This window comes from Dromiciops gliroides, chromosome 6 (assembly GCF_019393635.1).
Source record: "Dromiciops gliroides isolate mDroGli1 chromosome 6, mDroGli1.pri, whole genome shotgun sequence".
NCBI classification, from domain to species: domain Eukaryota; kingdom Metazoa; phylum Chordata; class Mammalia; order Microbiotheria; family Microbiotheriidae; genus Dromiciops; species Dromiciops gliroides.
In genome coordinates this window covers 10339851-10366843 of record NC_057866.1, presented here as the reverse complement: position 1 = coordinate 10366843, position 26993 = coordinate 10339851, and the positions used below count along the sequence as shown (strand labels likewise).

At 59.3% G+C, this 26993-nt stretch overlaps 1 protein-coding gene across 1 annotated transcript; it reads right to left on the bottom strand.

The window, feature by feature from the left end:
* Positions 1–355: 355 nt before the first annotated feature.
* Positions 356–25428, bottom strand: CDC42BPG (CDC42 binding protein kinase gamma). Its single transcript, XM_043973126.1, has 37 exons — positions 25224–25428; positions 20891–20982; positions 20706–20789; positions 20381–20476; positions 19867–20015; positions 19049–19142; positions 18762–18962; positions 17955–18203; positions 17118–17188; positions 16514–16626; positions 16353–16424; positions 15617–15696; positions 15045–15224; positions 14398–14490; positions 13874–13992; positions 13705–13783; positions 13213–13319; positions 12996–13110; positions 12266–12414; positions 11408–11496; positions 11038–11090; positions 10764–10871; positions 10293–10346; positions 9910–10015; positions 9638–9771; positions 9415–9554; positions 7455–7536; positions 7019–7235; positions 6194–6256; positions 5478–6062; positions 5172–5269; positions 4670–4754; positions 4130–4250; positions 3886–3994; positions 2970–3096; positions 2737–2822; positions 356–1941 (listed from the first exon to the last, which is right to left on the bottom strand). Exons 1-37 carry the CDS (start codon positions 25390–25392, stop codon positions 1885–1887), a joined length of 4626 nt encoding a protein of 1541 aa, XP_043829061.1. The 5' UTR covers positions 25393–25428; the 3' UTR covers positions 356–1884.
* Positions 25429–26993: the final 1565 nt, after the last annotated feature.

The following is a 26993-nucleotide window of genomic DNA, read 5'->3' as shown; positions in this document are numbered from 1 at the left end:
TGGAAACTGAGGTTCAAAGAGCCCCACCCCCAGCCACCGGGGATCCAGAACCTGGCGCCCATGCTGGTCACTTAGAGATCCGGAAAAGGCAAGGGATATCTGAGCAGCAGGTGGCTTCATGCCTAGCCCAGGAGCCCAGCACAGGGCCCTGGGTTCAGGCCACAGCCACTCTCCTGCATCCCTCTGCCCTTGGCCTCATCCATCCCCATGTTCACTCAAAGCCTGACAAGGGACACTGATGAAAGAAGCCGGCTGATTCGTGATTCTCCCCTTTCCCTCCGACACCCAGAGCACAGTGTGGGGAAGAGCCAGAAATAGCTTATAAAGACATCTTTATTAGATTTCTTCTGTCACATCAAATATCACTGTTGATCCTTCCACAAACAGTGTTCATCAGATAAATACTTGCCTTGTCCCCCTGAGGCAGAGGGTTTTTAAAAATAATAATAATAATAATAACCACAATAATAACAATAATGAAATCCCCCCATATATCTCCCTAATACAGAAACTTTGAGAAGTCACCCTCTCTCCAAGTAAAGGGTTAGATAGTCCAGAGTGGAGCCCCAGTATCCCTCATCCCCCCCATCCCTCCCCATCCCCCACAGTTTAGCCCCTCATAAATAATCCCTGAGCCCCTCTCCCCTACCCGGTCATCTCCACCTGCAGGCTGATTGGATGGTGGGAAATCCTTTAGCAAGAGGCTTCCTTCCTCTCTGTCTAGCCTTGCTCCAGGGGAGCCTCCTCTTTGAGGTCCTGCCTGTTTTTTCTTCATCACTCTTCTTCCTCCATCCTGCCCACCTCCTCCTCTCGTTCACCTCCCCTCTGCCCGCCCTTCATTCTTCCTCTACCTCTCCTCCTCCCTCCCTTCCCCTCCACTGTCTGACTTCTCCCTCTTTTCTTTTGTCCCTTCTCTTCCTTGCATCCTTTTCTGCACGCCCCCCCCCCCACTTCTGCGGAATCACAGGATCGTAAGATTTAGAACTAGAAGCACCTGAAAGCCCCCAGGCTGAGGCAGGGGAGGGGACCTGCCCATAGCACACAGTAGGTGCTTCATAGGTGCTGCTCCACTGACAGGTGGTGGTTACCTTGGGCTCCCAGATCCTGTGTCCAAATTCAGTCCTCTTTCCTCATGCTTCCTCCTCCCCCCTTCTCTCTGGCTCTCCCCCACTTTCTCTCCATCACCCCTCCTTTCTTCTTCCCCCTTCCTTCTCTCACCTCAGTCCCACTTCAGCCTTATCCTCTCAGGCTGTTGTCTCCCAAAGGTTCTGTCTTCCCACGCTGCCTCCACAGCCCACATCCCTGAGTCTCTGAGCCATCCCGGCAGAAGAACCAGGGCCCGCAGCTGCCAAGGCCCCAGTTGCCCCCCTTCCCCCCACAACCCATCCCCTGGGGCTCCTCTGTCCACTTCTTGTCTCTTGGACACACCCACATTTCTGTCCCAAGAGCACCCACCATGCCCGGGCCCGGGGCTTTGGCACAAGCAGGATCCTCCCCACCAGAGGGGCTCAGCAAGGCCCCTGGGCACAGCCCCACAGAGGGCTCTCTTCCCCTTGGCCAAGGGAGGTAGATGGTTCAGCAGATGCTAGGGCGGGGTGTGCGGATGAGGGGAGGTTGGAAATTGGGATCATCACGTCTTGAGCTGCCCCTGGCCAGGGAGCCCCCCAAAAGATCCAGAGGCCTGAGGGATCCCACTGCCTGAGCCCGGATCCTGGGGAGGCCACCACCTCCTGCCCGCCGCCCTTGCCCGCAGGGGGGCACTCCAACCCGGTCATGGGTCCAAGATTCTCCACACCATCAGCTCTCCACTGGGTCACTGTCCTGCTCCCAGGCCCCTTCTTTGGGCTGGCACAGGGAGAGGCTGGTATGCCCAACCAGGATGGCTCAGCGGGAACTCTCTGATTCAGGGGCTGGGGGCAGGCTCCGGGGGCGGTCTGAGATCTGAGAGGGGGAGGCCAGGGATGAGGGAGAGAACACGCAGTACCCCCACCCCTTGGACATCCCCATAGGCACCCGGGCTCCCTCCCTGGGGTCCCCTGTGACCCGGAGAAAAGTCTCCCCAGCATGTGAAGCAGGGATCCCCAGGCAGGGCAGGGGCCAGACTTTCTGGCCCAAAACTCAGAACTCAATGTCTAAAAGATTCTTTTTGTGAAACTGCCTCAAAAGAACTGAAATCTAGACTGTTCTGGGCCATCTAGGGCAGGGCAGACCAGGACAGAGAACACTGGACAAGAAGTTACTTCTAGTCTTGGTCCTATACCTTGAGCTGGCCACCTCCCTCCTAGGCCTTGGTTTCTCCCTTTAAAACAAGGGGGTTCACTTGGTTCCCTTTTAGCTCCAAAGTTCTATGTTCTAAAGACCCTCTTGGATCCAATATTTCATGTTCTAAGGACCTTCTCAGACCTGATACTCCATGTTCTAAGATCCCTCTCAGACCTGATAGTCCATGTTCTAAGATCCCTCTCAGACCTGATACTCCATGTTCTAAGATCCCTCTCAGACCTGATACTCCATGTTCTAAGATCCCTCTCAGACCTGATACTCCATGTTCTATGGGCCCTTCCAGCACTGACACTCTACATCCTAAGACCCTTTGCAGCTATGAAGTTCTGTGCTCTGAGCCCCCAGAGCCTCCCTCTGATCATTAGGGAGAACTGTTTCTCACTTTGGGAATGAGAACAGAGGGAAGTGGGCACCAGAACTGAACCTAGAACCACGCCTCCCCCCGCTCCTCACCTGGCTCAAAGAGACAGCCGGACTCAGGGAGCCCTGGCCACAGGATACGGACTCACTGGAGAGGGACGTCCTGGGCTTCCTCCTCACTGTGGAAAGAGGCATCTGGCTGGGGAGCCGGCCCCCAGTGCCCACACAGGGGTCACTGGGCAGGACATTTCTAGGGAAGCCAGGCGTGTTCCAGGCCCCAGGGCAGGGAGGGGAGGGACCAGATGCCCAGGAGACGGGCCTCTTACCGGCGTCCATCTCTGGCACAAGGACCTCACTGCCCATGGAGGCTGGGCGTCGGAGCGCCTCGGAAAAGCTGTGGGGCCTAGCAGGACCGTGGCTCCGGCCTCTTCCTCGGCCCTTCTCCTCAGGAACCTGGAGAAAAGGGCCCCCCCGGACCTTGAGCAAGAGCCCAGGGCTCCGTTCTCTGCCCTGGCTGCCTGTCCTCACGTTCTGTCTCAAAGCACTAAAAGGTGCCTACTATGTGCTAGGTACTGGGCCTGTAAATACCTCTGCCAGCCTTTGTCAGTCCCCCACTGTGTGCCCGGTATCATGCTGGGCAGCAGGGGCGCAAAGGCAAAGAAGCCAACAACCCGTGCCCTCAGGGAGTCTCTCCTCCTTCCTGCTCCCATCACTTGGCACAAACAAGACCAGCGTGTGGTAAGAGCCCAGCCTGACTCTGGGCAGTCACCAGCCTACGTGGAGCCCAGTTCTCTCCAGGCTGTAAGGCTGGGGGCTGGGTCATCTCGAAGCCCTCCTTTGACCCTCAGATTATTAGAGATGCCACAACCAAGGCCTTGGCACCTCTGCCTGGCACAAGAACGGAACCTTAGACCTGGAAGTGACCCCAGAGGTCATCTAGAACATTTACAGATGGGGAAATGGAGGCTCAGGGAGAATGACTTGTCCAGGGTCACACTATATAGTGTACACTGTGAGTGAACTAAGGTCAGCTGACTCCCAATGTAGTGTTCTTCCCATTACACTAATCTAGGCGGCATGCGGAGGGGTGGTGATGGTATTTACAGAGCTCAAAGCCCTCTGCCCTCCCCTCAGTCTCTGGGCTTAGAACAGCTTCTGCCCACCCCAGCCCCTCCTTGTAGGCCCCTCTGGGAGACACAGGACTGGCCCAGCCCCTCCCATGCGCCCCAACTGGACACTCACCGCGGACAGCTCTGGCTTCCCATCCCCAGGACCCATGTGGGCCAGGTGGCTGAAGTTTGTTGGTGGAGAGATGAGCTTGGAGCGTACAAAGGGGTCCTTCAGCATCTCCCTGGAAGGATGGGAGTTTGGAGCTGAGGAATGCACAGCCCTCCCTGGGGGGGGGGGGGTAGTCCTAGGAAAGGGACAGATACCCGGGGCTGCAGGGCACGGAGCCCGAGCATCTGCTGCCAGAGACTGGCTCTACCTGCGCTGCTGTTGGCGCTGCTCCTCGGACACTCGGAAGAAAAAGCGACGCTTACTCTTGGTCCGGAACAGCTGGCGACGGCTGTTGTCAGTCAGGTCAGGGATGTCGAACTCATCCTTCTCTGTAACAGCACCCCTCCCGTTTCAGGAAACCCCAATGGCCAGTGACCCTCTCTGAGCTCTGCTAGGATGGTTCAGCCTCGCCAGGGGACCCCTGGGAGCCAGGGTCACCTCCACACCCCAGCAGAGGGAGATGCTTGTGGAAGGAGCCCCAGGATGCCCTTTCTTGGTGTCTAGCCGGGTAGCTCTTGGGCTTGGCAGGGTTTGGGTCTGAACTCATCTGTCCACTCACGCAGATCGGCCACTTGTTAGTCTCAGAGAGAGGCCTCAGACCTTGCCTAGGGTCACTCTGCTAGGCAGGAGCAGAGCTGCCTCCAAGGCTAGCAGATTGTGCCCTGCTGCTTCTTGGGGAGGGAGGGCACATGACTAGGGCCCCAGCCTGGGGGCTTGCCCCGTCAGCTCACCCACATGCTACACTCACCGGCCAGCCGATTCCTGAGGTAGGTCAGTCGGACTTTCTCGGAGCCATAGAGACAAAGGGAGCCCTCAGAGTTCAGGGGACGGACCTGGGGCATTTCAGCACAGACCATGGGAGCAGAGAAGCACCTTAGAAGGGGCCCTTTTGTTTTTTTGTGAGGCAATTGGGGTTAAGTGACTTGGCCAGGGTCACACAGCTAGTAAGTGTTAAGTATCTGAGGCCGGATTTGAATTCAGGTACTCCTGAATCCAGGGCCAGTGCTGGGGCCCTCTTGTTTTACAGGGAAGGACACTGAGGCCCAGAGAGGAGCCGTGGCTCATGGGGGTCCCCCGGTTAAACATGGACTCGTGTCATGGATTTTGCCGGCCCCACATCCGGCAGAGAGCAGCCCCAGGACCCCCCAGCATGAGCCCTGTCCCTGGGGAAGGCCTCGGGGCTCACGCCCCTCTCCATCTGAGTCCCTCCCACCCTGCACCCTCCACTCCCTGGGGCTCGCCAGCCGCACCTTCTTGAGTGGCACAGACTGGACCCACTCTGCCTTCCGAACATCAAACACATCAATGGCATTCTCACTGAACACTGTCAGGTAGGGGGCTGTGTAGCCTGGTGGTTGGAGGTGGAGGGGAAGAAGGGGGGCGTTTTTATTCCAATTATTACTGTTACCAGGGGCTCCCATCTCCCCCTCCTTGCCCCAACCCTGGGAGGGTTCAAGCATCATCCCATTTCACAGAGGAGGAAAACAAGGATTTGAAAGCAGAACCCCCGCCCCCAGGGTTGGTCTCTGCTGGGCCCTCCCCCATGCCCGACTCACCCCAGCCTATGGGTGCAGCAGGCCAGAGCAGCTCCTGACTCCTGGACTTCTTTCCTGTCCTGTCCACATAGATGCCTGCCGTGGAGAGCAGGAGCAGGAACTCACTGAGGCTGAGCTCGACTGCGCCCAGCGCCTCACTGGGGCCCAGCCCCTCAGCGGCCAGCCCGGACCCCAGGACCAGTGGGGCCGCCTCGTTGAGCAGTGGGTAGAGGGCAAAGGCTCCGGCTGCCCCCACGCACAGCCGGTCGCCCACCAGTGCCAGGCTCTGCACCGGCCCGGGCACCTGTAGTTCTCGGATGCGCCGGTGCCAGGGCCCAGGGCCGGGCCCCAGCTGGTAGCAGAAGACCTGCCGCTTGACGGCCACGCAGAGCACGGGGGTGCTGGCCTGAAGCACCCGGCCCGCTGCCAGGCTCTGACAGCCCCTCGACTCGGCGATCTTGGCCCCTGCCGCCTCACTGCTCTCCAGCTCGTCCAGGGCAAAAAGGCGGACGCTGGGGCCTCGGCCACACAGGACAGCCAGGAGCCCCGCAGGCTGGCTGACCGCCAGGCGCTGGACCTTCTTACACTCACCCACCTGGAAGATATCTGGGGAAAGGGGACAGGACATCAGCACGGACCATGCCCGTCGCCCCTCGTCCCTGCCTGCGCTGCCCTCTTCCTCCCGTCGGCCCCTGCCCGGTCCATCCCGCAGCCTCCACTGCCAACCCTGGCCTCACCATTGGTGTGCAGATGGATGACATAGAGCCCTTCTTCGGTGCCCAGGGCCAGTCGCTCTTGGTCTGGAGGAAGGGGGAGGGGAGAATCAGCTGCCGGCCCGCTCTAGAGGGGCCCTGGCTGCAGGGGCAGGCTCGCTCACCCCCCCCCACAGCCCAGCTCCTGCTCAGCTCCCTCCAGTCGCCTTCCCCAGCTCTGGCCTCTCAGTGCAGGCTGAGGAGCAAAGCGGGTGAGGAGATGGAGGGACGGGAGGCATCCCATTGCAATGCTGCCCTGCGCTAAATCTCTGGCACCGTTTGAGCCCATCATTTAACTCCTCTGTTCCATCCTGCGCTGGCTGGGCCAGCGCGGCTTTGTGCCTGGTCTCTGGAGGTGCCAGTTTTATAAAAGCCTCTCGCGGGCACCGAGCACTCACACCCTTTTCTCCTGCTCTTTGGAATGAGTGAGGAGGATCAGGTGAGCTGGCGGACCTCAAGCACTTTGTAAGCCACTGGACAGAGGCAAGAGTTATCATGGACTCCTCCCGCAGCCTGGCTCTTAGACATCACCTCTATTCACTGCATTTTACCGAGGGGGAAACTGAGGCCCACAGAAGGATGAGTCAGGTGACCTGGGCTCCTGTTTCCCATTCTTGGACTCTCCTCTGTACCCACCCGAGGAGACCCCAGAGGACTCCCTGAGCCTCCCGGCTCCATGTCTCAGAGAGTGCAGTGGTCCCCAGTGCTCCTTCCTCTGTTGGCAGAGCCCAGGCTGGCCCTGCCCCTTCCCCAGCACACCTGGGGGCACCCGATCTTCCACAGTGGCCCACGTCCAAGGAGGAGGCTCACCGAGGATGGCCGCGCAGAGGGCATGGGGCAGCAGGGGCAGCCCGTTGTCATAGGCCTCCTTGAGGGTGAAGACGGGGAGGGGTCGGGGTCGCACGTCTATCAGGAGGCGATGCAGCTCCCCCAGGACCTGCAGCCAACGGGCCCTTTCTGCCTCGCTGTCAGCCAGCAGCAGCACAGAGCACAGGGTCGGGGGGATGGTCAGCTGGGATGCCGTAACCTGAGGGGGAACCAGGTTGGAGATGCTGGTGATGGGTGGGGAGGGTCTAACCATCCCAACCACCCCAAGGACAGGCAGGAGGCTCAGACCAGGGTTCCGCCAACCCTATCTTCCTGCCCCTCGGATGCCCACCAGGCAGCTGGATGTGGGGCCTCTCCAGGCCTGAGGGTCTGGACACCCAGCACCAGAGGCCCAGAATCTCTCAGGACAGGCACTCACCCTGAAGATGCGTGGTAGGTCCCGGGACTGTGCATGGATGACATCAGATGCCAGGACTGGGGCAGCTGAGAACTGGGGGTCCCTGAGAACCACAGAGAGGAGGGATGACACCTCCCCTTGTAGGTGCTGGTCCCCATCCCTCTACTCCATGCCCCTCACTGCCTCCCTGGAGTACCCTCCTTGGGGTTGGCCCAGAACCTCAGAGGCATCAAATGCCCATCTAAAGAGGAATCCCCTCTATGGTGTCCCTGGGAAGGGGTCATTCATGAGCAGGACGAAGATCCACAATGAGGCCAAGCCCACCCCTGCCTGAGGCAGCCCTGGCTGCTGTGCATGGGGGCATCAGTAAGTCCCCCAACCTGAGTCTGACATCAGGTCTGAAGCTGCTGCCTCCTACCTTCATCCCCCCACCCCTCTTGGCTCCTGGTTCTGCCCCCTGGGGTCAAGCCAACAAAGCAAACCCTTCTTCCAAGTGACTCCCCGGCAGATGCTTCAAATACATCCTGTCCAGGACTGCTAGGGGGCGCCACAGTGCACAGAGCACCTGGCCTGGAGTCCAGAAGACCCATCTTCCTAAGTTCAAATCTACCCTCAGACACTTGCTACCTGAGTGACCCTGGGCAGGATACACTGGGAAATGTATGGGATGGCCAAACAAAGATATCAATGGATTTAAAATTTTAAAATACAATAGGGGGGGCAGCTAGGTGGCACAGTGCATAGAGCACCGGCCCTGGATTCAGGAGTACCTGAGTTCAAATCTGACCTCAGACACTTGACACTTACTAGCTGTGTGACCCTGGGCAAGTCACTTAACCCCAATTGCCTCACCCAAAAAATAAATAAATAAAATAAAATAAAATAGGGCACCCAGCCCAGAAGTGCCCACAGTTCTCCAGGACACTGAAAGGATCATCACCTCCCTAGTTCTGGATGCTCAGCATTTTTGAACACATCCCAATAGCACCAATGATATTGAGAGAATTTGCTGCCCACTATGACCTCTGGATCTTTTTTTTTTTAAAGTGAGGCAATTGGGGTTAAGTGACTTGCCCAGGGTCACACAGCTAGTAAGTGTTAAGTGTCTGAGGCTGGATTTGAACTCAGGTACTCCTGACTCCAAGGGCCGGTGCTCTATCCACTGTGCCACCCAGCTGCCCTTGGATCTTTTTCACAGGGCTGCTGTCCAGTCACACATCTATCAATCATTTATTAAGCACCTGCTGTGTCTACTGCCAGGGCTACAAATACAAGATGGAATGAATAGAGGCTCTATAGCCCCTAAGCAGAGGGGGACAGCAGGCCTTCCCTGCTTGTGACAGTGATTGTCTGAACCCAAGCATTGGCCTCAAGTGGGGCCACAATGGCTGCATCTGGAGGGTCATCATGGGCTGTGGCCCTGGAGGCAGAACCAGGAGGCCTGGGTGGGAGGCGGACAGGCGGACGGATCTTGGCTGGGAAGGGAGGACTCCCTAATGACACGAGTGCTCCCCCTGGCAGATAGCTAGCCGCAGGGCCGGCTGTCCCCTGTCAGGGATGTCCCAGAGGGAATTCTGGATGCCCGGGCTGGCCTGGGCCCTGCCTCCTGAGCTTCTGCAATCCCCGTCCTACTCTTCCTGGCCTTCCCAGGCCGGGCCGGGGCTCCCGTGTGTCCAGAGCACTCTGGGCCCGTGGTGGAGGACCCTTCAGCCACAGGTGACAGGAGGAGCAGAGGTTCAAATCACTGGGGAAGTGCTGAATGGCCCAGGCTGGTGGGGGCGCTCCCCCCAGCTCCCTCCCCTGAGGGCTTCAGGCCTGGATATTTTCATGTTTCCTCTCTTCACCCAGCCTGGCTCCAGGACTGTGCTCCCAGCTGCCCGACTCCCTCCTCCCCTCTCTCCTGCAGTCTCCATCCCTCATCCCCCACCCCCTGGACTTTCTGGGTCTCTCCCTTTGCCCCCAAGCCCCCACCTTGACCTACCTCAAGTCCAGGGTCTGGATGAGGGCACTGCTTGCTGCGGGGAGCTTCGGGTCAGGGGCGTCATACAAGAGCAGGCGAAGGTCGCTGAGTATGGCAAACACCCTCTGCCAGCCTCGGCGCACCCCTGAGGGGCGGGGCACCTAGGCAGGGAGAGAGGAGAGTGCCCATCAGGGGAGTCAGCCCGCAGCCGGTCTGGAGCCCAACCTCCCTGGGCCCCACTCACCGACAGGAAGCCCTCATAGGCAGTGCCGATGCCAGTCTCAGCATTCACTCCCAGGACAGTCCGCAGGAGCTCAGGGGGCACGGGGCAGGGTGGGGCCAGGGGGGCACAGGAAGAGTGGCAGAAATAATTGCAGGCTGGGGGTGCAGGAGAGAGAGGAGGGATGTTAGGGGAGCCAGGGCGGGGGGTGGGCAGAGACAAACCCAACCAGGAGGAAGGTGCACGGTGCCAAGGGCGGGAGCTCCGGAGTTTGGGCCAGGGACAAAGGCTCTCACCTTCACAGGCCAGCCCCTGACGGCTGAGGCCGAGCATGAGCGAGGTGCATCTCAGACACTTGGTGGGGGACAGGAAGCTCCGCGGGCGCAGAGTGTGGCAGCCAGGCTGGCAAGGGAACACAGTGAAGATCACACCCAGCTCCCCCAAAGTCTGACCTGGAGGCAGATCTACACCCCCACGTACCCAGAAAATGCCTTCTACCCACATTCTGCTCCTTGGGAATTATTCAATAACAGTCTCCATTCTGAGGTCCCTCCCAGCTGAGATGTTCCCCGTTCCAAGATCCCTCCTGGGTCTCCCACAGGCGGGAGCGGAGGCCGGGGCACACCAGAGGGCTCCCTGTCAGCTCCTTCCCGGCCCCGGGCCCTGACTTGGCTCTCACCTTGGCTGGAGGACTGTCAGCTGGGGCTGGGGCTGGGGCTCGGGGGAACACAGCCTGTACCCAGAGAGAAAGAGACACATATCAAGGGGGACCCAGAGGGCCCCGGGGGGAATCTCTGCCCCAGGAGCTTGCGCAGCTGCCACATGAGGCCCTCTCCCTGCCATCCTCCAGGCCCAAAGGACACAGCACTCCCTTGGCTCATACTCTCTGCTGGCAAATGCAGGCACAAGGGTCTTCCTTCACCCATGCTCCCTGAGGGCAGGGCCCGCTCCTTCCTGTCTCTGTATGCCCAGCACTGAACATAGTGCCTGGCACACAGTAGGCACTTAATGATTGCTTTTTGAGTGAATGAATGAATGGGGGCTGGAGAGGGCTAGGCATTGGGGGGGGGTGAAGGGCCCTGGGGAGGGGGGCGAGGGGCCTTGGGGGGACAGGAAAGGGGCTGGCCTCCTCCCAGTGCCAGGGCCTCACCCCCATCCGCATACTGCGGCGGCCCTCTGGACGCAGCTCGGCCTCAGCTGCTGGGCGCCGGGAGTCAGGGGTGTCTGGGGGGTTGGCGGGGTCCTTTGCAGCATCTTTCTGTAGGACACAATCCCAAGGGAGGGGAGGGCTGAAAAGCCATCCCAGCATCCTCCCCCTCCTCCCTCTCCCCTCCCTCTCCCCCCCCTCCCCCTCCTCTTCCTCCTCCTCCATACCCCACCCCCCAGGAGCCCAAGCTTGCAGCATCTTCTCCCCCTGCCCTCACCTCTGAGCTCCGGAAGGGCAGGAATGGAATCAGGGAATTGGACGGTTTGGAGTCTGGAAAGAGAAAGGGAAGGGGAAGTTGAGTCCAGCAGGGAGAGCCCAAGCTTGAGCCTCAGCTCCAGGGTTAACTTGCTGTGTGACCCTGGACAAGCCCTGCCCCTTCTCCTGGCCTCAGTTTACCCATCTGTACGATGGAAGAGGGCCATCACACGATTGGCCAGGTCCCACCCGGCTCTAACAGCCAGAGTCCTTGGCTGTAACAGTCACTAGGCGGGAGGCCAAGCCTGCATCTGACCCCTAACCCTTGGGCAGTGAGGCTGGCCTCCAGGGCCCCTCAGGAAGGTTCCCAGCTCCCACCACCAGGCTCTTACCCCCCTGCCCCCGGGCCTTCATCTCCTCCTTCAGGGCGGCCAGCTCCTGCTGCAGTGCCTGGTTTCGCTTCTCAGCCTCTTGCAGGTGGCTAGAGAGGGAGAGAGGGGGCACCATGTCCAAGGCCTTCATGGGCCCCCGCTGGGGGTGTCTCAGCCTCCCACTACCCTGACTCTCCTCATCAGGGAGTATCCCCCACGCCCAGTACCAACAAACTGGGGCAGAAAGGTATGCAGGGCTCTCTTAACCTAGAGGGTGGTCTATTGGCCCTCCCAGCTCTGGTTTCTAGGTCCCCCCAGCCATGGCTATCTCTGTTCTAGCTGGCAGACTAGACCTTCAAAGTCTTCCCAGCTCTGGGTTCTAGGTCCCCCCCAGCCATGGATTTCTCTGTTCTAGCTGGCAGAGTAGACCAGCTCTGGGTTCTAAGGCCTTTCTCCACTCTAAGGTCCCTCCTAACAGTCATAACTGGCAGTTCTGCCCCAAGGCAAGATCTGGCCCAGGGCAAGCTGCACATGTCATGGTCCTCCAGTCCAGGGTGGGATCTTGGATGGCAGGGGGCTCTTGTCTTAACTTCTCCCTAACTGGGCACTGAGCAGTGCTATTTCTGTGCTACTCCCCAGGGGAGAGCCCTAGTCACCGAGCCCAGCTGTGGTTCCACCACCACCTAGTTCTTACGTTCTAGATTCTAGAGTCCCTCCTTGCCCTGACACATTCCATGTTCTAGGTTCCAAGGTCCATCCCAGCTCTAATGTTGAGAGTCCCCTCTGCTAACCAGCCTCTCCCTCCCCCTGTCCCTGACTACATGCTCCCCAAAGATGCCCCCAGAGCCCCAGCCCCCTCCCCACCCTAGCGGGGCCTACCTCTCTCCTTGGCGCTGGGCTTCCTGCATCCGGCCCAGCTGCTCCTGAAGGTTCTGCTTAGCCCGGATCTCTGCCTCCAGTGCTGACTGCAGCTCCAGCTTGGCTGAGGCCTCCATCTTCTGGAGCCTCCGGGCCTTCCACTGGTGGTCCTGGTCCATGAGAAGTCCAGATCGGGTGAAACCCTCTCCCTCCCTCCATGGAGGCCCAGGTCCCCCTCCCACTGGGGCTGCGCCAATGCAGGCTCCATCCCTAATCTGTTCATTCCCTTTTGGCCTTTGGTGTCTTCAACTGTACCATCGATTCTAGGATGGCTCAACTGTTGGATTCTTTCTTTCTTTCTTTCTTTTGGGTGGAGCAATGAGGGTTAAGTGACTTGCCCAGGGTCACACAGCTAGTGTCAAGTGTCTGAGGCTAGATTTGAACTCAGGCCTTCCTGAATCCAGGGCCGGTGCTCTATCCACTGCGCCATCTAGCTGCCCCTGTTGGATTATTTCTAAAGGCCCCTCCCAGCCTGACATTCCATGTTCTAGGTGCTTGGGCCCCTCTGGGTTGTGACAGTCTATGCTTCTGAGATCAATTCACTCCCAAGTCATACTCTTAAGAGTCTGCACATTCTCTGGTTTCCATTGGGCAGGAAGGAATGGTGGCCAGCCAATGATGCCCAGCCACAAAGGAGGCTTCCGGGCCTTCCTGGAGCCCGTCCCCCCCGTGCAGATGCACCAGGACTCACCAGGGGCCGGGCTGGGAGGGTCTGGGTCCCAGCAGTACGTAATGCCTCCAGTTCCTCTGCCATCTTGGTGGCCAGAGCCTGCAGGTAGCCTCGGGAGACCTTCTCATCATTCACCCTGGAGGAGGGTGGGGTGGGCTCGGCTCAGGAGCCGTCCCTCTCCCGCCCCACCTGCCCACACCCCCGGTTTCCCCAGCCCATGGCAAGAAGCCTCCCCCACCAGGTGAGGATGTCCGAAATCTGGGCCTCCCAGTTGCTCTCGCTCTCCCGCCTCTCTCCTTCCAGCTGCTTCTTGATCTGCCTCTCTCGCTCCAGCTCTCCGGACAGCTGCCCAGAAGGAAGAAACAGTCCCCAAGTCTAGCCCCAGCCAGGTCCAACCGACAAACCCCAACACACCGAACCAGGCGTGCCTTCCCCCCTTCTGAGCTCTGCCGCCTACATCCTTCCTGCGGATGCTGCTGCAGGACTCGTCCGGCCGGGATTCCAATCTATCGCCAGTTCAACCTTAGGAAGGGCCCTTCCCTCCTGGGCCTCAGTTTCCCCATCTGTCAGGGAGGGCACAGTGGGGGGGGTGCTGGACGGGCTTCCAGCTCAAAATAACGAGATCCCCAAATGCCACCTTCTCCAGGCAGCCCTGCCCACTAGTGCCTGTGCCAAGGCTGGCTGAGGAGGGGAAGCTGGGGACCCGGTGCCAGCGGCGGCCCCAGCTCACCTGCTCCTGCTCCTGGGTCAGACGCCTGTTCTCTTCCTGTAGCCGGGAAAGTTCATCCTTCCCTTTCAGGCTGGCAGGGCTGGGGGAGAAGACACCAGATGAGCCTGAGCTGAGTCCTGGCCCCGGGCCCCCAGGCCCCGGGCCCCCAGGCCCCAGCCTCCCTCCTCACCCCTGGCTCCGAGCCTGGTCCAGCTGAAATCTCAGAGCTTCCATCTCCTTCTTCAGGGCCTCCTGCGGGCCAGCTCCCGGGAGGCCCGAGCCGTTGGTCTCAGGGGGAGCATGGATGGCCTGCAGACAGCAGAAGAGGATCAGCCCCCAGGTCCAAGCCCCTTCCCCCTCCCTGAGAGAGCTGAAGGAAGCCAGCAAGGTCCCAAAGCTGTGGGCTGCGCGTCCCCTCCTCCAGCTCAGGGGCTCACTCGCACACAGGGCGGGAAGATGAACAAAAGTATGTGTGAGAGAGGCAGGGAGCATGCTGGAGTCTAGGAAAACGGTTCAGCTAAAAGAGGGAAACCCTAATGGTGCCTTTCTAGGCACAGCTGGCAACCATGGAGACAGGGACTTGCCCAAGGTCTGAGCTGGAGCAAGAGTCGGTGGATGGACAGGCCTTTACCGAGCGCCCAGCACAGAGGGCTGGGACCAAGGAGCCACATAGGGCCCAGCACAGGCCCCATCAGCCCTGTTCTTCACAGGTACCTTGGCTCTGGACCGCTCCTTCTCCCTGCTCCTTTCCCTCTGCTTCCGGAGCCGCGCCACCTCATGGGTCAGGGCAGTCACCTTGGCCTGGAGCTGAATTGGGGGGAAGGGTCACAGGGTCAGAGTGTGACCCTGGGCGGAGCAGAGAAATCTCTTGGCTCAGAGTATTGGGGAGGGGAGGCAAGCCCCTACTATGCGCCACACACTGTGCTGAGCACTTTATACTTATTACCTCATTGGATCCTCACACCCACCCACCCTGTGAGGGAGGGCTGCTATTATTGCTCCCATTTTATAGATGAGGAAAATGAGGCACACAGGTGCAGGGACTTGCCCAGGGCCTCTCAGCTAACAAATGACTCCAGGCCTGCTTGCCTCCACAGGGGACTTGGGTTCAAATCCCGTCTTGGACACTTAGGAGTTCCATAACCACAGGTAGGCCATAGGCAGGCTGTGCCTCAGTTTCCTCCTCTGTAAGATGGGGAACGGACAATAGGGAGAATGCCTGCAGTGTCACCGTGGCCCCAAGAGCAGGAGAGGCTGGCCACAAGCCTCAGAGTCCTGGGCCCTCTCACACCACAGCCGGGGCCTGGTGTCTCGGGCCGGGCCCCTCTCCAGTCCTACCCCTCTATGCTGGGCTCAGCTACCTCTGTCTGGGTTTCCCGGGCCTCCTCCAGCTGGTGGGTCAAGGCCTGGGCCTGGCCCCTGGCAGCGCCTACAGCCTCTTCAGCCTCCTGAAGCCTCTGCTGCAGCTCCTTCTGCCTCCCATCAGAGATGAGCAGCTCCTGGGCCTGGGTCCGCAGCTGGGCCTGGGCCTCCGACAGGTCCTAGGGCAATGGGACGAGGCAGAGATGGAAGCTCTGGCTGGGATCTGCAAGCCTGGCCTGCTTCCTGGAGGAGCGAGGGGGGGGGCCCGAAGTGGCCAAACCTCTTTCCACATCTTTTGTCCTCTGCTCCCCCAGGCTCCCCAGCCTTATCCAATGACTCAGGGATCCCAGAGCATCTCGGGACATGAATCAGACAGGACCCAAGAGTCCCAGGGCTGGGGTGACCTCATTCCACGTCCTCATTTCCAGAGGCTCAGAACAAGCCCAGAATGTAAATGACTTGCTCAAGGTCACCCAACCAGTCCATAGCTTACGGTGATTCCAAGCCTAGCATTCTCCCCCTGCCCCCCACGCTGCTGAAGGCCGCATGGGCTGTGATGGGGGGGTCAAACCTGGCAAAGCTGATCTCTCTCCTGCTGCCAACCGCTCACGGGGGCCATTCCCCCTCTGGGGGCACCTTCTGCCTGGGCTTCTGTTGGGGAGAGAGCCAGAAATGAATGACATGGGACGGGCGGTCCCAGCTGCCTCCCCTCCAACGGGCCTGCTATCTTGGAAGCTCAAGGCCCTTGAGGCAGAGAAGCCAAGAGGAGCAGAGGCTCTGGTGGCGCATGGGGCCAGGGGAGACTTTAGAGATCAGGCCAGATCCGCTTGTTGAAGAGACGGGAATTGGGCCCAGAGGGGGCACACCGGATGGAGACCCGGGCCTGGAAGCAGGAAGACCTGAGTTCATATCCTGCCTTAGACGCAGGGCACAGAGACCCTGGGCAAATCACTGAACCTCTGTTTGCCTCGGTTTCCCCAGATGTAAAATAGGGGTCAGAGCAGACCTGCCTCCCGAGGCTGTTGTGAGGATCACCTTTGTAAAGTGCTGGGCACAGGGCCCGGCGCATAGTAGGATGTTTAATAAGTGCCCTCTCTTTCCCTTCCCCTCCCTCCATTCCACCCCGTGCACTCCCCACCAAAGCTCAGGGCCTCTCCTCTCTTTTCCCCAGGCCTCTGTTTGCTGCACATCTCACAGCTGCCAGGAAAGATACAATGAGAGAAAGGGCAGGAGCCACATCAGCTATTCGCGCAGATAAGAAACAGACCCAGAGGTAGGCAGGGCAGTCCCGTCCCCCCCGCCAGGACCTGCCAGCTTCTTCCGAAGGGCTTCCACCTCCTTCCTCAGCTGCTCCAGCTCCTTGCAGCCAGGGGTGGCATCTGGGGGAGAGATGTCCTTGAGAAGCTCCGAGCCACCCAGCCCCCGGCCCCACCCCGGGTCCAGAGCCCTCGGCTCACGCCTGCCCTACCTTCCAGCTTTTGGCTCAGTTCCGCTTTCTCCTGCTCTAGGCTCCGCATCCTCCGCTCCAGGCTGGAGGCCGGCAGGTCAGGGCTCTTGTCTGAACTGGGCGTAGGACTGGAACTGAGGGGGAGACCGGGGCAGTGAGGGGGAGGCACCCACACAGCACCCCTCTCCCCACAGACCCTGCTGACAGCTGCACATGGCCAGGAGAGATGGAGGGGGTGGGGGAGGACAGAACGAACCCCTGGACTCCAGCTCTAACTTATAGGGCCCCTGCCCACCCCAAGTCCTGCGCCCAGCCCTGATCATCCTCCCTAGGACGGGCCCCTCCACTCTTGGCCTCTCTAGCCTTGGTCCTCCCCGGCCCTGGCCTCCTCCAGTTCCAGTCCCCTCCTTGCCCCCAGCCCTGGCTAACCCCCAGCTCTGGTCCCCTCCATTCCTGGCCTCCTTCAGCTCTGGGCCCTCCAGCCTTTCCATCCCCCTGAAGCTAACTTTCCCTAACCCCTTCCCTAACCCTGCCCACAGGTTCCCAACAATCCAGAGGTGAACTGAGGCCCACCAGAGGCCCAATCCAGAGGTGAGGCTGAGGGGAAAGGGGAGGTCACACTTACGTGAAGGTAAACCCCACAAAAGGCAGGTGGTGGCCAGAGAAGGTCCCATGGGAAGCAGGTGGCAGGGTCCCCTACAAAGGAGGAAAGGAAGACCAACGGAAGCATGAACAAGTCCACGAATGAAAGGAGAAGCGTTTCTTAAACACTAACTCTATGTCAAGGACCCTGACTGTACCAGGGCCGCCAAAGGTAGATCTTCTCTCTTCGCTCACTATCTAAGAGCCTCCCTCAGCTGGCAAAGTGAGAGTCCTGGAGCATAACTCAGACCCTGTCACTCCCCGGCTCAAGAGTCCTTGATGGCTCCCAGTTGCCCCAGGTACAAAATACAAATGTCATCCTTCTCATCACGAAGGTTTGCCTTGGGACTCGGCCATCTTCCTCCCTTGCTTTTCCCTTGTTTGCCCCAGATCCAGTCAGTTGACCAGTCTAGTCAATTCCGCATCTCGGGTTTGGCCTCATTCTCCTCCCCTTCCCAAAGATAAGACCCGAGTCCAGGCCCTCATCTCTCCTCAGCCGGGCTGCTGCAATGGCCTAGTTTGTCACACACACACACACACACACACACACACACACACACACACACACACACACACACACACACACACACACACCACAATCCTCTATTTAATTAGTTATATTCTGTGGCTCCCCATTGCTCACAGAACTGGGAGGGACAGATATGTCGCCCCCCTTCAAAGCTGGATCTCTCCGGTCTAGATTGAACATCCCTCATCTTTAAGGTGGGAGCGTGCAAAATCCAACATTAAGTTATGGACCCAGGAGCCTTCTGGGAATTGTAGTTTTTGCATCCCCTGTGGCCAGGCATCGCCCACTTACGGGGTGGTTAAGGGTGTCATCATCCACGTCAAAGTTGGAGGTGTCCATGGGCCCCTGGAGCTCAGGAATGTAGGGAGCAGTGCTGGCTGGGAGCCGCTCCCAGTCCACCCCCTCAAAGAAGGGGTGACCCCGGAAGTCATCCAGGCCCCCCCGGCCCAGCCTCTCCTCCTGGCGACACAGGAGTTTGCGGATCAGGTCCCGGGCACTCTCTGACACCTCAGGGACATCGGGGGGAAACTGCAGGTGGTCCTGGAGGGGAGAAGAGAGCACTGGGACCCCAGACTCAGCCTCCCCCTTTCTCCAGAGCCCAGTCACTGAACCAGAACCCCAGGTGTCTGCACCTCACCCCAACCTAGAACCTTAGGCATCTCCACCCAAACCCATAACCCAGGCTAGACCCTGGTAGTTGGCCCTCCCCCAACCAGAGCCTAAAACTTTGAGCAATCCTCCCCAGCCTAGAACCTCAGCTTTTTCCTTGCCCCTACCTACAACCTACATATACGTTCTTCTAAGCTAGAACCTGGGTGGTTGTCTCTGACCCCTGGCCTTGAATTCTGAGCATCCTTGCCCTAGCCTAGAACCCCAGGAATTTTTCTTTCCCTTAGTCTAAGTCCATAGTCACTCCCACCCCATTTTATCCTAGAACCCAGACACTTGTCCTAGAACCTAGGTGGCTATCCACCTATCTTCCTGAGTCTAGAACTTGGATATGAATCCACCTCCCCTCGTCAGGCTCCTGAGGCTGGCCCCTCCTCTCCCATCCCAGCCTTCGGAGGCTTTCTCTGGCCTCCACCCCATCCTGCTCACCTCATAGTTCATGATCTTGCCGTAGGTCTCCACCAGAGACTCGGCGTAGAAGGGGGTCTCTCCAAAGAGCAGCTCATACATACAGACCCCCAAGGACCACCAGTCACACTGCGGCCCATAGTGGCCCTTTCCTTCTTCCATGGCTTGTAGGATCTCAGGGGAGATGTAATCAGGGGTGCCAACGGCCACCGACGAGTCCACCTGGAGGCCGGTGACAGGGATCAGGTGAAGCTGGGGGATCGGAAGGTGCCGCGACCACGCCGCCCCCAGGGCCTCCCTCCCCTCACCATTCCATTGGCATTGAGCCGCAGGCAGGAGCCAAAGTCGGCCAGGCGAATGTGCCCATTGGTGTCCAGAAGCACGTTGTCCGGCTTGACGTCCCTGTGCCAGGAGAACCAGGGAGTGGTCAGAGGATGTGGAACTCACAGAGAGGAACCTCAGAGAGCATCTACCTAGCCCAGCCCCGTTTCACTGTACAGAAGGGCAACTAAGGCCCAGAGAGGAAAGCAACTGGCCCAGGGTCACACCGCAAGAAAGACCGTGGGCTGCCAAGTGCCCCTCGGCACCTGCCCTGGGCCAGGCTGAGAGGCCCAACCGATTCCTGGCAAAGGGTCAGGGCTCAGAGCAGGACTCCTGCATCTCAGGAGGGAAGTGGAAGCCGGGGCCGGATTCTGGGGGCCAGCGGGGAGGCCATTGGCAGCGGTGTTAGGGCAGGTGAGGGGTGGGAAGCGAGGAAGTCAGAGGCCGGGGACTGCACTGCCAGAGACAGCCCAGCTCTGCCCCGCCCTCGCCAGGTCTCAGCATCCTCATCTGTAAACCCAGGGCTCAGACTCAGTGACCTCTGGGCCACACTCCTGCTCTCCTGCTACCATCCTGTGACATCGCGGAATGGCCCCTGGCCCGAGAAGGAAATTCCAAGCCATGAGGGGTGGAGGGCAGGGGACCAGGACGCCTGGGCCCTTCGAGGGAGGACGGGCAGGCAGCTTGGCCTGGGGTGTAGCAATGGGACAGACAGGTCTGTGGATCCTAGAACGGGGACTTGGAGTGGGCTGGGCCCCTGGGCCTGAATCCCTGGGGGGCCGCGAAGGGAGCAGGGGCTGGGTACCTGTGCACGTAGCCCAGCTGGTGCAGGGAGTGAATGGCCAGCACCATCTCAGCCAAGTAGAATTGCGCCAGCTCTGGGGGCAGCCGGTCCTCAAAACGACTCAGCAAGGTCAGCAGGTCCCCACCAGCATAGTAGTCCATGACCAAGTACTGGGACAGGCGGGGGAAGGGAATAAGCATTTACGAAGCTCCTGCCCTGCGTTTGGTGCATTCTCACCACCCCATCGATCCGCCCCTGGGAGCCCCCTGTGGCTAGGAGCATCCTGGGCCCTAACCAGCCCACGCCCCAGCCTCAAGTGCAACAGGAAAATTTAGAAAGCTCCCAAAGGCGCCTCTGATGGTCACCCATCCCCCTTGAGAATCCCCAGGGTGTGGGCCTGTAAACACCACCAGAGCCTCAGTGAGGACCCAAATGGCCCCAATGAGGGGTGGGCTATGTCCTGGACAATTGGCCTCCCGACAATCCCTCGGCCTAGGTCACAGAGGCCCCGGGCCAGCAGGGCTGCCAAGCCCACCAGATAGTCATCATCCTGGAAGGCGCAGTGGAGATTCGTCACCCAGCGGCCATCTCCCTTCACCAGGACATCTCGCTCCTCCCGGAAGCAGGCCGTCTGGAGGAGAGAAAGAAAGAACAGAGTCAGAGCATGGGGCGAGCCCCAAAGCTCCCCACGACGAGGCCTATTCCCGCTTCTGACGCTCTGGCCAAGTCTCTGTTGGCTCTCTCTGACTCAGTTTCCCCAGCTGTAAAATGATGAGTCTAGACTCTCTGCACTTCTATGTCTTGAGCCCCATCCCCAGCCCGGACGCTCGGGAAGGCAGAGGGCTGGACCGGTGACTGACCTCCGCCCTCTTCAGCATCTCCCACTTGTGCAGCATCTTCATGGCAAAGATCTGGCTGGTGTCCTTCTGCTTCACCACGGCAACCTGTGGGGCCCAAGGGGGGCGAGGGTCACACCGCCCTGCAAGGCAGGACCCCGACCCCCTCCCCATCAGCCCCTGCCCGCCTCAAGCCCTGGGGAACTCACCTCCCCAAAGGCCCCCCGGCCAATCACTTTCAGGATCTCAAAGTCATCCCTCTGTAGCCTCAGTTCTTTTACTTTTGTCACGAAGGGGGCAGCTGAGGGGGGAGAGAGACAGGTGTGAGTGAGGGGAGAGGAGGAGAAGCAGGGGTGGGACGCCCAAGAGCCCTTTCCCACGGCTTCAGGGAAGGATCCTGTCCTCTGGGAGCCCTGGGCTGACCCTGCTCTGCCGCCAACTTGCTTGGGGACCTTGGTCATGTCACCTCTCCTTGGCCCTCAGTTTCCCCTTTTGTAAAAGGAAGGAGTCAGACAAGGGACAGGCAGTACAGCATTGTGGAACCTGGCTTAGAATCCTGCTTCTGCTGCCTCCAGGAAGGAAGGAAAGGAGGAAGGGAAGAAGGAAGGAGAGAGGGAGGAAGGAAGGAAGGAGAGAGGGGAGAGGGAGGAAGGAGGGAGGGGGAAGGAAGGAAAAAGGGGGGAGGGAGGGAGGAGGGAAGGAAGGATCATTGGAGCATCATCTTTTTTTCTAATGCACAGAACAGAAAGGTAGAAAGCATCCCAGACAAGCGGGGCAGCTTGGAAAGCTACAGGCTGAATTTATTATATATTTTATTTGTTTTTGTTTATTTTTTTAGGGAGGCAGTCGGGGTTAAGTGACTTGCCCAGGGTCACACAGCTAGTAAGTGTTAAATGTCTGAGGCCGGATTGAACTCCCTAGCCACAGGGCAGCTACCCTGTTATATATTTTAAAAGAAAAGTAAGTGGCATATGCCAGAGTCCCCCTTTCACACGGAAATGCCCATTTTATTTGGAGTTCATCAAGTTCGGAATAAAAAAATAATAATAAAGAACAAAAATCGGCGAAGCAGCCTGGGCGGGGGAGGTCAGCGGTCCTTTTGGCTCAAGGGCTGCTGGGGATCCATGAATTTATCTATGTCCGTCCGATGGGCTTCCTTTAGAATCATCATCTTTCATGCCCCGGAACCTCCTGGCTCTGGGAAGCGGCCCCTCCATGGGGGGCTTCTGACTATCCAGGCAAAGAACCAACCCCAGGTATAAGGAACTACCTAAGGTCCCTTCCAGATCGGACATTCTAGGTGGCCACGCTTTTTCCTAAGGTGGGTGGGAATACTACAATTCCCATAAGTCTGGGTCAGTGAGCTCCCTGGTGGAATTCAGGTTCTCCTCCCAGGGGCTGATGGGAGTTGTAGTCTGCTCAAACCATGGCCTACACTAGGTAGGAAGTTGAGGACTTGGCAGGGGTAATGGGGAAATGCTCGTGAGACTGTCAGCTACCCCTCCCTCTCATCCACAGCCACCAAGAAAACCACCTGGAGGATTACCACTCACCCCCCCACCTTAGGGGAGAACACTTGCCCCAGGGTGAATGGCCATCTCCATGGGGGCTGATGGGACTTGTAGTTCCCCCAGACCCAAAGAAGGAAAGCTGAGGAAGGTCTGGGGAGACTGAGGGGGCACGGCTCCTATCCCTAGCTCACCCTGCCCAGGCTCCAGGCTCCCCCCTGGCAGGGGCCAGGCCTGGGCCTGTCTTGGGGAACCGGATTGGTGACATTCCTCATAGGGAAAGCATGGGGGGGGGAGTTGCAGAAGGAGGAGGGATTGGGCTGGGGCTCCTGCCCTTGCCAGCCCTGGGCTGAGGGGCCGGCTGCCTGGGTTCAAGAGTGGAAGCCAGGGGAGAGGGAGATAGAGCAGAGACTGGCCACGAGCTGAAGGGGAGTGGGATCTTGGCAAAGGATCATGGGACTTAAAAGAAGGGACCTTACAGAGCATCATCTATCTAAGCCCCTTCCTCCATTTTACAGAAGGAGAAACTGAGGCCCAGAGAGATGAGGCTACGTGCCCAAGGTCTCACAAGGTGTAAGTCAAGTTTCAAACAAATGACCCCAGATTTAGGGCTCTTTTCAGAAGTGGGGTGAGAAGAGGAGATGCTGGCTTTGGGGAGGGAAGCCTGAAGTGAGGGGACAATCTGGCTAAATCCAGGGCACAGGACTCCGTCCCTTCTGGCTAGGATGCAGCGTTCCTGCCCTGCCCCAAGCTGGCTACCCTGGGGAAGCCCAGGCAAGAAGCCTTTTACTGAGAGTGTAAACACAGCCTGGAAAGAAATAAACAGCAGCTCCCCTCACTCCTACCCTGCCAGGCCCTCCCATCCTCCCCCCCACCATCCACTTCTCTCTCCTCCATGCCTTTAGGCACCTCCCCAGCCTCAACCCCTCACCATGCCTCTGCCCTCCGCATCTAGGTGCCCCTTTCCCTGTGTCCCCATGCCCTGCTCCTGCTGGCTTTTCTCGCCCCACTCTTGCTCCAGGGGGGCACATCACAGGCTCATGGGATTGGAAGCAAGAAGGGGTCTCTTAACTTTTTTTGGTTCTGGGCCCTTTGGATAGCCTGGGGAAGGTCACGGACCCCTTCTCAGAATTGTTTTTAAACACATAAAACACAGGAACCAATTGTATTGAAATGCAGTTATCAACATTTAAAAAAATCCACAGACCCCAGGTTAAGAACCCCCTGATCTGTCCAACTCCCTACTTCCCAGGGGGAAACTGAGGCCCAGACAAGGAAGGTAACCTGCCCAAAGTCCGTAGGAAGTGAGCTCCTTGAGAGCAGAGACTGCTTTGTTTTTCTCTGGTGCCTCCAGTCCCTAGTGCTTAATAAATACGTGTTGGTTTGAATTCACTTGACGTATAGCAAACTGAGGGGTCAGTCCTAAGTGGGAGGACGGAGAGGTAGGCCATGGGCCAGAGAGGAAATTAGGGTCTGGGGAAAGTGAAAGGCCAAGTTCCTGGGTCTTGAAGCTCAGGGCCATTCCCTGCCTCAGTTTCCCCTCTCAGGATATAAGCTCCCCACCAACCGGGCTGGTTTGTGGGCTTCCACCCAGAGCTGTTCCACAGGTTTAATAAACAGAAACCCTACAGCGGGGGAGGTATGGGAGCCTCCTTCCAGAAATTAATTGCCTCCCCAGTCTGGGGAAGAAAGAAAAGGGAAAAAGAGAGACATATGTGGTGGTAGGAGCAGCTCTGGGGTGCCCAGAGGTGCCCTTGGGGAGAGCAGTGACACAGGCAGCTGGACAGGGGTAAAGTTCAGTCTCTAACTCTAATTCCAGGCTCCTTTGGGAATGGGGAGAATCCCCCAGTGCAACCTGGGGAGCAGGGCGAGTCAGGGCAGAGGAGGGATGAGTCACCCCCATACATACACACATACACACATGCTTGAGTCCAAGAGGGAGAAGAGTGAAACAGAGAGCCAAATATTGGGGGGGTGGGGAGGGAGAGACAGAGAAAAGGGGAGAGGAGGGAGGGAGACAGAGAGAGAGAGAGAGAGAGAGAGAGAGAGAGAGAGAGAGAGAGAGAGAGAGAGAGAGAGTGAGAGAGAGAGAGAGAGAGGAGAATTGCAGGTGAGCAGAGCTGGAAGGAACCTTAAGCAGCAAGCATCCAGGCTTAAATTCTGTTCAAAAACCATCTATTAAGGGCCACCTGGGTTCCAGGCTCATTTTACAGATGAGCAAACTGAGGTTCAGAGAAGGGAACAGCTAGTGGGAACCTTATAGGTCCTGCCCCCAGAACAGGGTTCAGTGCAAGAGTCAGGGATCCACAGACACCAGCCCACACCTCCATAGGGAGCCAACATGGGCTCCAGGGAGGAGGTAGCATAGGTAGAAAGTCAAACAGACTATCACCGGAGCTGGGTGTCCCAGAACATCTGGGATGGGGAGGGTATGTCTGAGCAGGCTAAGGATCAGCAGGAATGCCAAGGGCCCTACTCTGGGCAAACACTCAGCCAGGGCCCCACCCTGGGGAAGCCCAGCTCTGCAGCTGGGTACCTGGGGGACTGTGGCCCCACAGCCAGGGCCCTGGCTGAGTTCCTCCTCCTGGGGTTCAGGGTCACCCTGGGCCAGCCACTCCTAGGTGACTCAGCCGCCACAGTCCATTGAAAGGGAGCTGGGTCCCTACGGGGGTTTGAGATGGTAGAAGGTGGGGCATCATCTGATTGACGTCCTTTCCGCCAGAGGGGTCCCCACACAGGTGGGTAAGCTAGAGCACTGCCCAGGGCCAGTAACAAAGGGGCTGGGAGAGGCGGTGTTTGCCTGAGCATGTGTTGGAGCGGGCACTGGGCGGCTGTATGTGGGAGCCTGGCATGTGCCTGCTTCCCAAGGGGGTCGAGTCCCCCTAGGCGCCTCGGTGGGTGGACCGGCAGGCTTAGCCCCGCGTGAACGCGCCGGAATGGCCGGCTCGCCCCTCCTTCTCCTCACAGCCCCCCTCCCAAGTCCCGGGCAGTACTTGGCCAGGTGGCTCTCCCCCGCAGGGCACGGCCCACTCACCCCAGCTGAGGAAGTGCGCCACGTTCCTCTCCCGGCGCAGGGGGGCACTGGAGAGCTCCTGGTGCAGGCCCAGCAGGAGGTCCAGTAGCCCGTCCAGGAGCCCGGCCGGCTCCGGGCCCCCGCGCTCCCCACGCACCAGCCTGTCCAGGGCTTGCAGTCTGCGCTCCATGGCGCGCTCCGGTGCGCTTCGCTGCGCTCTGCTGGGGCTGCGCTCGGCCGCGCTGTGCTGGCCCGGGCTGGCCTGGCCTGGGCTGCGCTGGGCAGGAGGGGGGCAGGCGCTGCGGGCCGGGGGAGCCGGCCCCCCGGCAGCCCCCCGGCGGCCCCAGTTGCTCCCGGACTAGGGCCCGGCCGGCTGCATGGCTGGTGATGACCCACGGCCCCCTCCCCCCGCGTCTGGACCCCCCCTCCCTCCCTCCCCGGCTGTCACCTTCCTCTCCCTGCTGGCGGGCGGGCGACCTCACCTGGGCTGGGGCCGCCCCAGCCCCGCCCCTGACGGACAGGTAGCTGGCGGCCAATCAGAGGCCGCCGGCCGGAGGTGGAGGTAGACGAATGGGTGGGACGGGGAGGGCTCCCAAGTCCTGTTCAGGAAGTTGAGCGAGTGTGTGTATGTGTGTGTTGGGGGGGGGGGGGGTCTTAAGCCTGCCCCTGCCTCCTCCCCTGCTCCCCAGACCAAACCTGTCACCTCCCGGGGCCCCACCTGAGGCGTCCGGAGGAGAGACTACGAACTCTGTCGACCCAAGGCCAATGTGGTCCGGGTCCTGGTCTTGGATAAGGGTCCTTGGGGCGCTGGGGCAGCCGACCGGCCCAGGGCCTCTTGGGAGATGTAGTCCCTCCTCTGCCCAGGCCATTACTGCCAATAACGCCTTGTCTTTTCCGTGCCTCCCCAGGACCATTTCACCGAGAAGTCCCAGACATCGGCCCTGGAAAGGCCCAGGGAGGACTTAGGGCCAGCGTGGGCTTGTGGAAGGTGCTCGGTTTGGAGCTAGGAGGCCTGTGGCTAGCGGATCGCTACCTGAGCCTGTTTCCCCATATGTGAAATAAGGCTAAGATGATACTTGCACTGCAGACCTCGCGTTTGGTTTGGTGTTCGAGGAGACCTTATACCTCCAGGAACCCTCGAATGGGAGTATGAGGAGCAAAGAGCTATTGCTGCCGGGCCTTGGAGAGTGCCTGGACCAAAGGCGAAGCTGAGGCCCCGAGAGGCTAAGCGACTTCTGCTCGCATTCCAAGGGCAGAACCAGCGGGTAAAAGTTGCCAAGCATTTGGACTGGACCCGAAAAGACTTCCCAGGGTCAGAGCTGGCCAGCGAGGTGATGGGGAGGAGGGGGCTCCAGGCGGAGCCTCCATGACCCCCACCCCCGACCTCCCAGTACAGACTGTGAAGGGATTCTGGCCCAGCTGCACCAGAAGCTCTTTCGGTCCCTTTTGTCTATGAGAGTCTGCCGCTCTCCGGACGAGATTTAGGGAGGCAGTGGAAGAGCAATTGACCGCCAAATCAGTTCAGCACTTAGAGCACCCGCTAAGTGCCAGGCACTTTGCGGTCCTGAGTTTACAGGGACACAAACTCCAAGCTTCATTCCACGGGAGCCCTTCACAATCCGGCTCCCGCTGGGGAAATTGATTGCACGTGGATCCTCCTCACAGGAAGAGATTCCAGTCCAGCTTGGCCTCCTGACTGTTTCCCACATATAACAGTCCATCCATCTCCCACCGCCCTGCCTTTGCATAGGCTGGTACGCCTCCCCGCCCCCCACCCCCCCAGCCCGGAAT

What these genes read in the sequence shown, in the direction of transcription:
- CDC42BPG (XM_043973126.1), bottom strand. Translation starts at nt 25,392, where the DNA reads ATGGAGCGCAGACTGCAAGCCCTGGACAGGCTGGTGCGTGGGGAGCGC. An exon ending in CCTATGAGGGCTTCCTGTCG is followed by an intron (nt 9,555 to 9,637) that starts GTGAGTGGGGCC and finishes CTCCCTGCCTAG; the next exon opens with GTGCCCCGCCCCTCAGGGGT. An exon ending in CCTCAGGAATCGGCTGGCCG is followed by an intron (nt 4,251 to 4,669) that starts GTGAGTGTAGCA and finishes GTGCTGTTACAG; the next exon opens with AGAAGGATGAGTTCGACATC.